This window comes from Miniopterus natalensis, chromosome 2 (genome assembly GCF_054644295.1).
Source record: "Miniopterus natalensis isolate mMinNat1 chromosome 2, mMinNat1.hap1, whole genome shotgun sequence".
Lineage (NCBI taxonomy): Eukaryota > Metazoa > Chordata > Mammalia > Chiroptera > Miniopteridae > Miniopterus > Miniopterus natalensis.
The window spans coordinates 142592255-142605410 of NC_142082.1; the positions used below are offsets into that span (position 1 = coordinate 142592255).

The 13156-nt window shown below is 51.4% G+C and overlaps 1 protein-coding gene across 2 annotated transcripts in view; it reads left to right on the forward strand.

Moving 5' to 3' along the window:
• FAIM2 (Fas apoptotic inhibitory molecule 2) overlaps positions 1-11263 on the forward strand; it is a 28738-nt gene extending 17475 nt beyond the window's left edge. For both annotated transcript variants that reach the window (XM_016201258.2, XM_016201259.2), the window contains exon 12: positions 11079-11263. In XM_016201258.2, coding sequence (XP_016056744.1) covers positions 11079-11228 — 150 coding nt within the window. In that variant the 3' untranslated portion in view covers positions 11229-11263. The remainder of the gene's footprint in view (positions 1-11078) is intronic.
• The last annotated feature ends 1893 nt before the right edge of the window (positions 11264-13156 follow it).

Consider the following 13156-nt stretch of genomic DNA (forward strand, 5'->3'; position numbering starts at 1 on the left):
TCTCAGCTCTGATCATTTCCCCAGGCCCTTCACCATCTTTGCCTTCCTCATAGGCCTCCTCCCTGAACCCGTGGGAAGCATCTGGGGCAGGGCAGGGCCGGTGCTAAGGTCAAGGAATTCTCTCTGGTCTCTAAGACAGACCAGTTGATCTGCGCAAAGGGGGAAGGAAAATTGCAACAGCAGGATTAAAGCATTAGACAGAACTGGGAGGAGGTACCCCTCACTCCTGGGAAGAGCCAGGGCTGCTTGTGTGGGTGGGAGAGTGAAGGTGTCCAAGCCACATGGACTAAGTTGGTTGTTGCTCTCCTAGGGGTAACCTGGGAAGGCTTCTTGGAGCAAAGGAGATTCTAAGCACCCTATGAGAGAGATGCACTTACACCGAGCTTGTTCTTGACTGTTCCAACAAACAGAGTGTTGATGACAATGATTGTTGATAACAGTAACAGCTAAAATTGATTGAGCACTTGCTCTTCTCTCCTCTGAAAGCTCTCCGTGAGCACTTTGTCCTCACCATAACTCTGTGAAATAAGTTCTATTGTTATCAAATTAAGGTGAGGAGCCTGAAGCTCAGAGATGTTAAATAACTTGTCCAAGATCTTCCAGCATTCAAGGAAGTGGTAGAGCCAGATTGGGAACTGGATGGTCTGGCTCCAGAGCCCCATCGCTAGCTGGGGAAGGGAGCAGGTGGGTAGCTGGAAGCAGATGCCCAGGGGGTAGAAAGTGACCAGGGGCAGACATCCACCTGGAGCAACCCAACACAGACCCTTTGCTCAGATGGGCTCCAAGCATGAATGTGATGGTGCTCTAGGATCTACCAGGGGGATAAACTCATTTTGGTGACAGCTCCTGGGCAGGCTGGGGCAGGGGGAGATCCAAGGTAAACACCCACTGCCAGCAGAAGCAGTCACCAGACTGTCCTCTCCCTCATTGGAGTGTTCAGTTCAACTCAATCTGGCCAGAGTTCTGGGCTTAGTCACAGGCTCCAGAGGCTTGTGGGTGATAGATTGGGGAAGCAGAAATGGGAGGAGTTAAGGGGTCGAACCTATGAGCAGAGGTTTTGAATTGGGATCAAGCCAGGAATGAGGGTGTGGTCAGTTCTTTCATTCATTCCCACAGGTCTTCATTTCATTGAGCACACTATGTGTGATGTGCTGTGCTGTGTGCCCAGGATGCCACAGTCAATGGGAAGAGCACAGTGTGTGGCACACAGCAGCACTCAGTAAATATCTGTGGAATAAGTAAATGACCCCTAGGCTCAGAACTTAAGGGTTGGAAGAGACTAAAAAGGGATCTAATGAAACTCCAAGCCCCTCTTTTTACAGATGAGAAAACTGAACCCTAAAGAAGTTAAGTGATTTGTCCCAAGTTTCCTGGCAAGATGATGGCATGTCAACTAAGTGTGGTTTTGATCAAGACTAAGGTGACCAACTTATCCCAGTTTACCAAGAACTTTCTCAGTTTTAGCACTGAAAGTCACACTTCTTGGGGGACCTCATAAATCATGGGCAAACCAGGATGGTTGGTCACCCTACGACACTAACTTCTGTTGGCTCCCAGACCAGGGCTCTCTCCTTCAGGCAGTACATTCTAAAGACAAGTTTGGACTAGGAAAATGGGGTGGGGAATCTGCAAAGAGGAGAGAAAGAGGGAGAGTCACACTGGGAGGAGTGAGCCTGCTCAGGCCTCAGCGGGTAGCCAGGGTTTGCCAGAGACAAATGGAAGAAGGGGGGGGATCAGTGCAGGGCAGAGTGGGGGGAGGGCGAGAATAATGGGTAGAGGGTTGGGGAGTTCACTTGGCTTCTTGCGGATCAGGTCACAACAAGTGTGTCAGCTATGTGGGGAGGGAGGCTATACAAGTAAGGTTGGGTGAACAGTAATCTGTTAAATTTGTTTAATAATCCCTTGTGTTATTAGAATAATCAAAATAATCCCAACCATCAGTTCCGCCCTTTACCTTTTAACAAAGCACTTTCACACCTATTACGTCATTGGCTTTTCACCTCAACCCAGGGAGAGAGGCAGTGCTGATGTTATAAGACCTGATTTCCACATCTGGAGCCTGGGTGTTAAAGGGCTGGCACAGAGTCCCACTGGCAGAAATAAGCAGATTTAGGACAGGACCCAGGTGACCTGCCTGGTGCCATTTGCAGCATTCTGTGGTCCTCCTCAAAGAGGACAACTCCTATTGTCTAGGAGTTGGGGGAGGCTGGGAGGTCTCTCTGGTAACTGCCCCCCACCTTGCCTCATCAGTGGTATTGTTCTCTTTACTGGATTATTCCCATCAGCATAGAAACAGGTTCTCTCCTCTCTCTCCTTCCCCCCCACCCCACACTGTCCCCTACTCCTCACTCTGCTTTATTTCTCTCCGTAGCACTTCTCATCCTCTGACAGAGTCAATGTTTTTATGATTTGTTTGTTTCTCATTTGTCTCCTTCCAGCAGAATGTAAATTCCTCGTTGGCAGGGACTTGTGTCTGGCTTATGGCTGTATCCCGAGTGCCTAGAACAGTACCTGGCACACAGTAGGCACCCCTTGATGTTGAGGAATGAAGGGGTGCCTGAGAGGCATGGTTGAGGTGCTGTCAGTGGGGCACAGGAAGCGGCTGCACAGTTGACTTAAGTGCTGCTCAGTCTCCTGTGAGTCACAGGGGAGGAGGAACCGCAGCACCTAATTAATTAGCTGTTAATGTCTCCTTGAGAGACCAACACACCAAAAGGCCCTAATTGGGCTCATCCTTCAGGCTATGTAAACAATGGTCAGGAACAGGGTGATGTGAGTGCCCCCCCCCCTTGTCCTGCCCTTAGTTCACGTGGGTCAAAGGAGGGAGGACATACAGCAGGTCCCCTGGGTTCCATGGGGTAGGGGAGAGTTGAGGGGGGGGCCACTGGACTCATTCCCCTCCTTCCCCTCAGTTTCAGGTGGACAGAGGCCCTCAGAAGCCTAGCCCCACAAGAACAAAGGTCCCTGGGCCTTTCCATTAACCCCTAACTCAGAAAGTCCTTGACCTCAATCTGACCCTCTATCCAGCTTCAGTTCTGTCCTGTGGAATCTGTGGTTGCCTAGCTCCAACCCATCCCCAGAACCAGTGCCCAGCACCCCTGCTCTCTCCAGCTGCCCATCCTGGCATCCTCTACCCTAGTGTGGGGAGTTCTCAGCACCATGAGGGACTCTCCCTGCACCGCAGCTAGAAATATTACAAAGTAGCTCTTATCATGTTCCTGCCCTGCTCACTGCCTCCAGGAGGGTGTTGAGGAAGGGGTGAAGTGTCAGAGGAGGTCCAGACCCCTGGTGAGAACCAACCCCCCCCCACCACCACCACCACTACCACCAGCTTGAGCCTTGGAAGAGCTTTGAGAATCAAAGGATTGATTCTCTCTCCTAGAGACCGAAGCCCCTCCCCTGAAAGACACTGCTATTTCTGAGGGCAGGGCCACCAGCTGGACTAGGCTGAGACTGGGGGGTTGGGAGCCCAGGTTTTAGGGTCCTGGTCCAGCTTTGAGGAACAGGTCCTTCCAAGGCCTCACCCCATCTAGCTTTGGTGCATTCTCAAGAGGCCTTGGGTTTTCTGCCTCACCCCACCCCACACCCACTGGGCGCAGACCCAAATGCCAGTAGAAATGGGTGAGTCAGCCAAACGAACTGACCTCAGGGTGGCCCCATCCTCCTCTCCCCTTTAGTGCCCTCTCAGGTGCTTTTTCATAGAAGCTCATGGAAAATCAGGCAGGGCAGCTTGAGGGCTGGGCTGAGCTGATGGGGCAAGGTGGAGGGGCTAAGAAAGCAGAAGAGCTAGACAGGAAGAGAGACCAGGTGGGGCTGAGGGCCTGGCCAACAGGTTTCCAGCGTGGCTGAGCTTCCATGGCCACATGACTTTGGGCAGGTTGTTCTACCTCAGAATTAGTTCTTTGGGGACTCCCAAAAGCTATTTAGGGTCTCTAACCACCTAAATTGGAAGCCAAGCCTGGAGGCCTAAGGAAGAAACTCAGCATAGGATTTTAGAAATTCAGTGATGGACCCAATGGGACTAGAACTCTGTCCAGCTGCCCAGCCTGGCCAGTTTGAGGCCCTGGGGAAACGTCCCAGCCTCCATGCTTTAAGGAAGATTAAGGGAAAGTTGCACAGATAGGCCAGAGGCTGGGAGACCGGCTAGGACACTGCAATGTCCTAAAGTCAAGGACAAGCGGCAGGGAGAAGGTGTGGTTAGCATTAGATGCCTCAGACCCCAATGGTGTTTGGATGAGTGGAGCTTAGATAGGAAGATGATTTGTTTGTAAAGGTGCTGGGCCTCCAGTGCTGGGTGTTCACCCTAACCATTGGGGACTCGCAAAGTCACCGTGGCCCTCAGTCCCTGGAAGAAAAAGAGGTTTCAAGGCTAAGCCCTCAGAGCTGGCAGAAGACTCCCTGCACTGAGGCCCAGGGAGAGCACGCCCAGACACACACACGCTACACACATGCCAGACACACACATCACACAAATACCACATACCATAAACACATACTACACCACATACCACACACACACACACACACACACACACACACACACACACACATGCAGAGTTAACTGCCAAGTGGGACGCAAGCCCCATTTTTCTGACTCTCAGCCCAGCGTTCTTTCCACAATTACCTTGCTGCTCATTTCACAGATGGGATAATAGGGCCCAGAGTCGTTATCCAGATTGACTTCCTCTACAACAGGAGGACCCAGAGAGGCCTTGTCCCGCCGAGGCTAGGCTTTTACAGTTACTTCCATCCAGGCCCACAGGGACTCTGCCCCCCAGACCTGACAGCACCTGAGGGATCGGGAAGGAGGCTTCGGTCTGCCCCACCCCACCCCCTTACCTTGCTTTTCTAGTGGGGACCGTGATATATGTCCTATCTTCAAATTAGAGAAATACTGAAAAGTAAAAATGGCTATACAGACCCACGGCAGGGTGTGATTTTATTTTAGACTTACCTGTTTCATTGGGCCCTTTTGCCTCAGTGGTTTACATGAGCCTGAAAGATCCAGTGAGAACCTTCTCTGTTCTGTCAGCCACCCTCTGCTACTAAAGCAGCCCTCATGCCTCACCCGAATCCTCTGGAAGTGCAATAGATTCCTCCAGGGCAGCAGGGAGGGTGGATTCACTGGTAATTATTCCTTTGTTCCTTTGGGGGAAAGTAAGGTCAAAGGTGCCCCCTTCACAGGCCTCACCTCACTCTTGCTTCCTGAAGTGCTCATTCTCAGGAACCAACCTGCTGTTCAAACCAAGCCTTTATGCCACCCAGACCCAGAGCCCCCCTCCCCATCCCTGGGGTTAGGGACTGAGGGAGATGGTGATTCAGAGGCCCAGTTGGGAACAGAGCAGAGGAGTATGTGCAATGGCAGGGGCAGAGCAGGGAGGGAGGGGTCACTGCTCTCATAAGCGGGGTGGGGGTTCTCCAGAGCAGAGCCAGGAAGAGGCACTGTCAGAGGGCACAAGGAGCACGTAGAGTGGGAGGAAGCTCTCCAGGCGGCCGCATACATCCTACCCAAACCACATGCAAGGCTAGCTCATCTTACCATGGGGACCTTGGGTGAGTTACTTGACCTCTCTGCCTCAGTTGCCTCATCTTTAAAACAGGGCTAATAAGAGCTCTCTCACAAGGCCGGGTAGTGATTACATGGGATAATATGCACAAAGGAAAAAGAAGACGGTCTAGCACTCGAGCATGGTAGTTTCTCAACTACTATGGTAGCTGTAACGCCACCGTCAATGTTAACCGTGTCATTCAGAGCACCAGACTTTGGAGCCAGGGTACCTGGGCTCAGATCCATTCTCTCCCACATTTTAGCTGTGCAGACTGATCCAATCATGTAACCTCTCTATGCTTCCTTTTTTTTTAATCTGTAAAATGCAGATGATAATAGTACCCACCTCGTAGGTCCTTGTAACTTTAAAACGAATTAATACGTGCAAAGCACTTAGAAAGTGCCCAGCACATCATCAATGATCAATAAGTATTACCTATTAGTAGGAGTCAGTTGCCTGAGGTCAGAGGCAATACTTGAACCCAGGTCTGTGTAACTCCCTGTCCGTGTGCTTGAGCACCGTATTACACTCACGCTCGTCCTCACAGGACCACCCACGGGCTCTCTCACATACTTCGTACACTGCTCCCTTTTATCCTGGGCCAGGCTTTCTGGCTCAGATGCCTGCCAGACCCCGTTCCTGCAGTGGCCCGTCTGGAGACGCATACCAGGACCCAGGGCTACGTGCAGTTGTCCATGTTGTTTAAATTTTTGACTCTCAGGGCAGTGAAGACAAGAGAAATATGTTCCATTGGCCCCAGGCAACTAATGGACTCCAAGTCTCCACTCGGCACCTCCCCTTCCTCACCCTGACCTGCATCTCAATCCAGGCCCCAAGGCCCAAGGCTGGTCATTTCTTTCTAAAGAATCCCCAAAGCCCAGGTCCACTCTCTAGCCCAGAAGGTGGTGGCAGGGTCAGCTATGCTGAGCTCCCTGCACCCCCCAGGAAGCCTGCAGTGCTCTTGGCCATGAGCTCTGTTTGCACATTTCTTCCCACCTCTTCTATCCTTACACACCTTACACGCACACACACACCACATCCTGAAGCAGTGTCACATAGTAGAAAGAGAGTGGAATTTGGGGTCAGAAGACTTGAGCCGCCCTCTTGGCTTTGTGAAGTGGGCACATCATTTATGCTCCCTGTGCCTCAGTCTCCTCGGCTACACGACAGACATGATCACTCAACACCTGCCACATGGGCTTATGCTGAGAGGTCACCAACTCTTCTTTTGCGTAACTTTAACCTTTCTTTTAAAATTTTCTAACTACATAATATATGAATACATTATTGATATATTTCCATTTTTTTAATCTTAAATAATGCAGATGATGCCAACATTGTATTTTTTAGTTTTTTTTAAAAAATGTCTTTGTTGATTTCAGAGAGAGGAAGGCAGAGGGAGAGAGAGTGATAGAAGCATCAATGATGAGAGAGTCACTGATCAGCTGCCTCCTGAATGCCCCTACCGAGGGATCAAGCCCACAACCTGGGCATGTGCCCTGACCGGGAGTCGAACAGCGATCTCCTGGATCCTAGGTCGATGTTCAGCCACTGAGCACTGTTTTGACCATGTCCCTCACTGACTTCCCCAGTGATAACCGCTGTGGTCATTATCCTTCCAGACCTTTCTATCTGCGTTTTATAGATATTTGCTAGATACTAGGCTCCTATGAGGTTTTTCTGTTAACATAAAAGGGGATCATCTGATATGGATTTTTCTGAAACTTGCTTTTTTCTTGTGATAGCCTATGTTAGAGAGGTTTCTGCCCACAGTTCCTTTCACCCGGCCCCCACTGATGGAGTTGGGGCAGTTTTCAGTGTTTCACCGCTAGAACCAGTGCTGCTTTGCGCGCTCCTGCTGGCATCGCCGTAGGATAGGCAGGGTCCATGTGTTACTCTTTATGCTGATTCAACGCGTTGCAACCCCAGCTTTTTGTATTCAGTGCCTGTTTGTTGGTGGCTTTGAGCTGACCTTTCCCTGGCACGCTGTCTCATAGCCTCATCTCTGGGGGAACAACAGGCCTAAGCCTAAGCCCTGGGCACAGCAGGGTCAGCCCCAGTGTGTAGCCAGGGGCCCTGGCCAGATCCAACACCAGCCCGTAGGGTGAACCAGGAAAATTGCTTTGGCTCCCCTGCCTCTGTGCATGTCCCCTCCCTCTCTGCAAGCCCCCTCTTCCCCGTCTCCATCAGAATGAGGCAGGTCATCTGGCTCCAGCATTAGATATCAATCAGTCACCTGCTCTGACACTCCTTTCCTCATATGAAAAATAGTGTGACAACACCAACTTCCTAGGACAAATTGGGTGAGTGAGATGAGATTAAAAAAAAAAAAAGCGTGTAAAAGGACTATTCGGACACCAGTTTATAGCATCTAGTCCCACTCCTGCCTCTTGCTCCTATCCCACATGTTCCTCCAACAGGGTCTTGTCTTCAGCTGGCTACCAACTCAAGTACATGCTGTCCTTTTGGGTGTTAGTGGTTAACCCAGTTTTTAGCTCTCAACTGAGATCTTAGCTGCCAACTAAGATGTTAACTATAACCGAGATCTGCTCTCAACCAAGACGTTAGTTAGCAATGCTTACCGTCACCCAGGGAGATTATTAGTAGGTAACTTTCCCCTGTAATGAATGCTTGCCCATAATATAATCTCTGGTGATGTCTTTTGCTCTCATTAGACTGTTCGTTCTCTGAAGGCAATTTCCCTAGAACATGATAGATGCTCAATAAATATTGCTGGGAATAAATGAAAAGCCTTCAGTTGATTCACAGGCATGAGGTTGCATAATGGGTCGACCAGGCAGTGGGATTGAATTTGGGGCAGGCTATCCCAGGGAGCACCACATAGATAAGTATCCATGGCCATAGGCCAAGGGCAGGTGCAGAAGCCATTTCATTCCTGTTTTCTCCAAGAGAAGAGCCAGCTGGCTGCTCTAAGAGGCCTCCGGGGTGAGTGCTTCTTGGAGGGCCACCCCCAAACCTGGTCAGGTCCCAGCCTTCTAAGTTGAGAGATTTATTTTTATTAGCTCACCCAGGGGTGACCAGGCTCTGGGCAATCAACCAAGCAAACTACTGATTGATAAGCCAGATCAGCAATTTATTAACTTCTGCCAGCAGCTGTGACTGTTAAGCAGCCTGGAGCATTGGAGTTGGCCCCTCTCCTTGCCTGCTCTCCCTACAGAAGGAAAATGTATTTTGGAATCCAAGTCAGATTCAGAAGGAGCATAGAATGGAGTGAGACGATGCTAAGAAATAATAATAGTTGATGCCACATACACTGCCATATAGTCACCCTCAAAACCACACTGTGGTGGGGTCATTGCTACTGTCCCATTTTGAAGATGAGGACACTGGGGTCAATTGGATGATGGCTACTGAGGGATGGAACCAGCACTCAAACCCAGGTGTTCCAGCTCCAGCCCTGCGCTCTCATATGCCCTTTTCTCAGTGCCCCTGAGCTCAGAGAGGCTGGCATACCCCGCACAGGGCCTTCACAGCCCTGGCCATGGCTCCCCATTGCCCTTCTGTTAAGGCCACACAACTTCCCTAGTAACATTTCTGTCTCCTCGATGAGCCACGGGAGACACTGGAGGCTCAGCAGCAGCGGACACATGTTCTCAAGAAGGCATTTCTCCTTCTGCAGATAACAATAAAACCGCATTAAGAGCTACCATTTATTAAGCGCTTAATGCGTGTCAGGCACTGTGTCAGGTGCTTTGCACGCATTATCTCTCTGTCACAACCACCTCAGAAAAGTACTCATCTCCCTTTTACCAACATGGACTCACAGACTCAAAGACTAAATGCCTTGCCCATCGCTAGTGAGTAGCGGAGCTAAGACTAGAATCCAGTCAGGCTGACTTTCAAGCCCGCGTTCATAATCAACTCCTACTCTTCACCTTTGAGGGTTATGTGCCTCCATGTCCCACTTGCTGGAGCTGCCCCCTGTGCACCGGGGGCATTGGCACCAAGGCAGGGATCCATGGGGCTGCACCTAAAGCAACTCCAAGAAGCCTGGGTCCTAGAGTTCAGGGAGTTGGTGTCTAGGGTGAAGGAAAGGGAGCTGAACCCCAGCTTCCAGGGTAAAGTGCAAGGTTCAGGGGCAGGCCCCAGGCCTCTCTCTCCACTCCTTCCTCCTTGCTCCTGCCACACTAAATTCCTCATTCATCACACCATGCCTTCTCAGTCTAGCAAACTCCTACGCATCCTTCAAAGCCCAGGTTAAGTGTCACCTCTCCTGGAACACTTTTCTCCTACCCAGTCAGCCCTAATTATGGCATTCACTGGGTTTTATTGTACTCATCTCAGAGTCCCTATTAAGTGGTGAGCCCCCCAAAGGCGGGCATTTGCGTTCCCCATTGTCTGCAGCTCTCGGCCAGTTGCTGGCACCAGCCCTTGCCCCATACATATTTATAATATAATGAATATTCCAGAGGGCCCAAGGAATACAGGGCCACGCACAATGACGGAAGAGCCGGGCACAGCCCAGTTAACAGGAATGTGAGTCAATTTAAAGAATTCCAATCCAATGTGGATCAGTGGTTCATAACCTTGAAGACATTGGTGGAACTTTTTGGCTTCTTTCTCCCAGAAAAGCACAGCATGCCTGTCAAGTTTCATATGCTGCTTCTTGAGGGGTTCTGTTCTTTGTGCTGGGACCCCAGAGAAAAGCTATTTGGAGGAGGTGCTGTAGACAGTGGGAAGGCCTGATAGGTGGCAGCAGGGTGGAAGAGAGGAGCCTTCTCTAAGGGAATAACTGTTCATAGTCCAGGAGGCCAAGGTGTCCTGGGGAGAGCTGAGAACCTGTTTCCTGGCAGGAGGCACAAACCCCTGGTGCTGTCTGTAAGCAGCAGAGCAGAATGGTTATCATGGGGGCTCTGGAGGAGGCCTGCTCAGGTTCAAATCCTGGCTTTGCCATTTCCCAGTTGTGTAACCTTAGGCATGTACTTAACATCTCCGTTTTCTCTAAGACTACTAGAATCTCTACTCAGTAAGGAGATTATCAGGACTAAGCAGGCTAATGTCTGTGAAGCATTAATGGGTGCCCATTCCCTGCTCGCCATTGCTTGAAGCATTCGTTTATCTTCTAAGAGCAGGGCCCTGAGGGAATGGCAAGAAGACTAGGACTCAGCTTGAAGGTCCCTTAAGGTCCCCTCCTCCAGGAAGCCTTCCCTAACTCCCTGCCACACTCACACAGGGTCAGGTTCCTTGTGATCAGCACCCTGTGTTTTGGTTACATTCATACTAACAATTACTTCCCGCTAGACTTGAAGCTCTATGAGGTAAGGGATCTTGTCTTTTTTTGTTCTTTGCTGTATCCCTGTGCGTGGCACATAGTAGGTGTTCAGTTAAGACAGAAGGTGTTGGGGAAGTTCCAGATTCTGGGCTGTCACAGGAGGGTCACCGAACAGTCGGGTAGCATGTGATAGTAACAAAATCAGGAGTGGACCTGGGTGGGAACACTGGGTCCCCTTGATCAGTGTCACAGTGACTGAACCTTCCGATTTCTCCTTTCTCTTCCCCTTCCCTCAGTTCCTGGCATTTGACACTCAGTTGCTGATGGGTAACCGACGCCACACGCTGAGCCCCGAGGAGTATATTTTTGGAGCCCTCAACATTTACCTAGACATCATCTACATCTTCACCTTTTTCCTGCAGCTTTTTGGCACCAGCCGGGATTGAGGAGCCCTTCCCGCCACCCCTTCCATCAGAGAATGCTCCCCTGCTGTCCTCTGACCCTCCCTGTGCTCCTCTAAGCCCACACATAAACTAGCTGCCAGCCCAGCCCGTGGCCAGCCTGCTCACTCCCTCAGCCTATCCCTCATTCTCACTCCCTGTAGCTTGTACTTGTGCCATGAGGGGCCCTGCGGGGCTGAGGTCACACCATGACCTGTGCCACCCTTTCCCCCAAGTTACATCTCCCAAACTGGGACAGTCCAGGCTGGAGGGTCCTCTGGGTCTGAGGACCCAAGGGGCAAGTGAGAGAAGATCAACAGGATTTCAGATATAGGAAAGAGACCCCAGGAAGCCTGGCTGAGCCCTGCACCCCCACCAAGATCCCCCCTAAAGCTGTCACAGCCGTGTGACCTTGGGCCACACTATCTTGTGTCCAATACATCCTCTGTTCTTTCCTTCCAGGTCAGGCTTTGTAAGGAAGGGGCTTGGGATGACTGGGAGATGAGGTGAGGGTGGTCTATAGGGTGCTGGAGGGGGAGATGGGTAGACAGTATGGCTGTCCCATTTCTAGGGACTGGAGCCCTGAGGCCAAGAGCACCCAGAGAGGCATAGGAAGGGAGAGCCCTCTACCCTCCTGGGTCATGACAGAGCACTGTTGGGGCAGGAGGCGGGAGCAGGAGGCCCTGCTCCTAAGTGGGGGCCTGTCCTGGGGCTCCAAGGGAGGTGGGTGCAGGGCAGCGAACTGGGAGGTCTGGGCTCTGCAGTCCCACCAGGTCACCCGACCTGCATCCACCCAGGAAGCTTGTGGGGTTGGCGGGACTGAGACCTATTCCTCTCACCCTCTTGTCTCAGCCTCACCCTGCCCCCAGCCCTTCCACAGGCGGTTTTCCGCACATTTATTTCTTAAACCCTCCCCCATCTAATGCCATTTGCTGGCTTATCCCTAGTCAGGCCTCCTGAGGCCTCAGTTGGCTGTGCCTGTGTCCCTTTCCCTAGCTTCTCCTGCCACTCAGCACAGAGTCCCTGAGCCCCCTCCGCTCCTTATCGCCTCATCTCTGTAATTTGGAAGCTATCCAGCCAGGGCCGGTCCCTCCAGCTGGCCCCATGTGATGAGGCCAGGCCTCCTTATCAGCCTCTAGGCGGGTGAGATCTCAAGCAGGGAGTGCGTCAGCCACCCAGCCCCCCGCAGGCCCTGGGGGGGGCCGGGGGCCACGCCTGGGGGAAGCCGTGCAGTCAGTGCGGCCAGCATGTGTGTGCGAGCAGCCGGCTCCAGGCCAGTGGAAAGTTACTGGGTGGGGTCAGAGAGGTTCAGAGTGGATTCCTGTCCCTCCAGATACCTCTCTTACCCCTATGCTGAGGAACCTGTTTGCCCCTGGGGAGAGTGACTAGGCGTACTATCTGTGTTCCCAAACCCTCCCTTCCCACACTTCCTATTTTCAGCTTTCAAGAAATATTACAGAAGCATCTGAAGTTTTGTTACATCTTGGGTATTTGAGGGGACAGGGAACCAAGACGTGATGGCGGTGGTTGTTTGTGAGATAAAGGCAATTGCGAGCATGGGTGAGATGCCTACTGTGTATTGTCCTAAATTAATCCATTTCAGCCATCCTACAAAGGTGGGACTCTGCATATCCCCATGGCAAAGGAGACCGAGGGGCTTGGTAATGAGCCCAGGATAGTATAACAGACTGGGTGGGGCTGCAATGAGGCTGCATGGTGGTCAGGCTCTGCATCACTAGAGATTTGTTGTCCTTGGTGACAGCACTGGCCTTCCATCTCCCCTCCCACTACCACCACCAGTTTTTCACTCCCTGGTTTCCACCTTCAGGACACAAGCTAGGCAGCCAGGTTCTGGTGTCTGATTCCCAGCCTCGCTGCCTCATGGTATTAAGCAAACGTTTCTTGCTGTCTGTGGTTCACTTCTGCTATCAGCG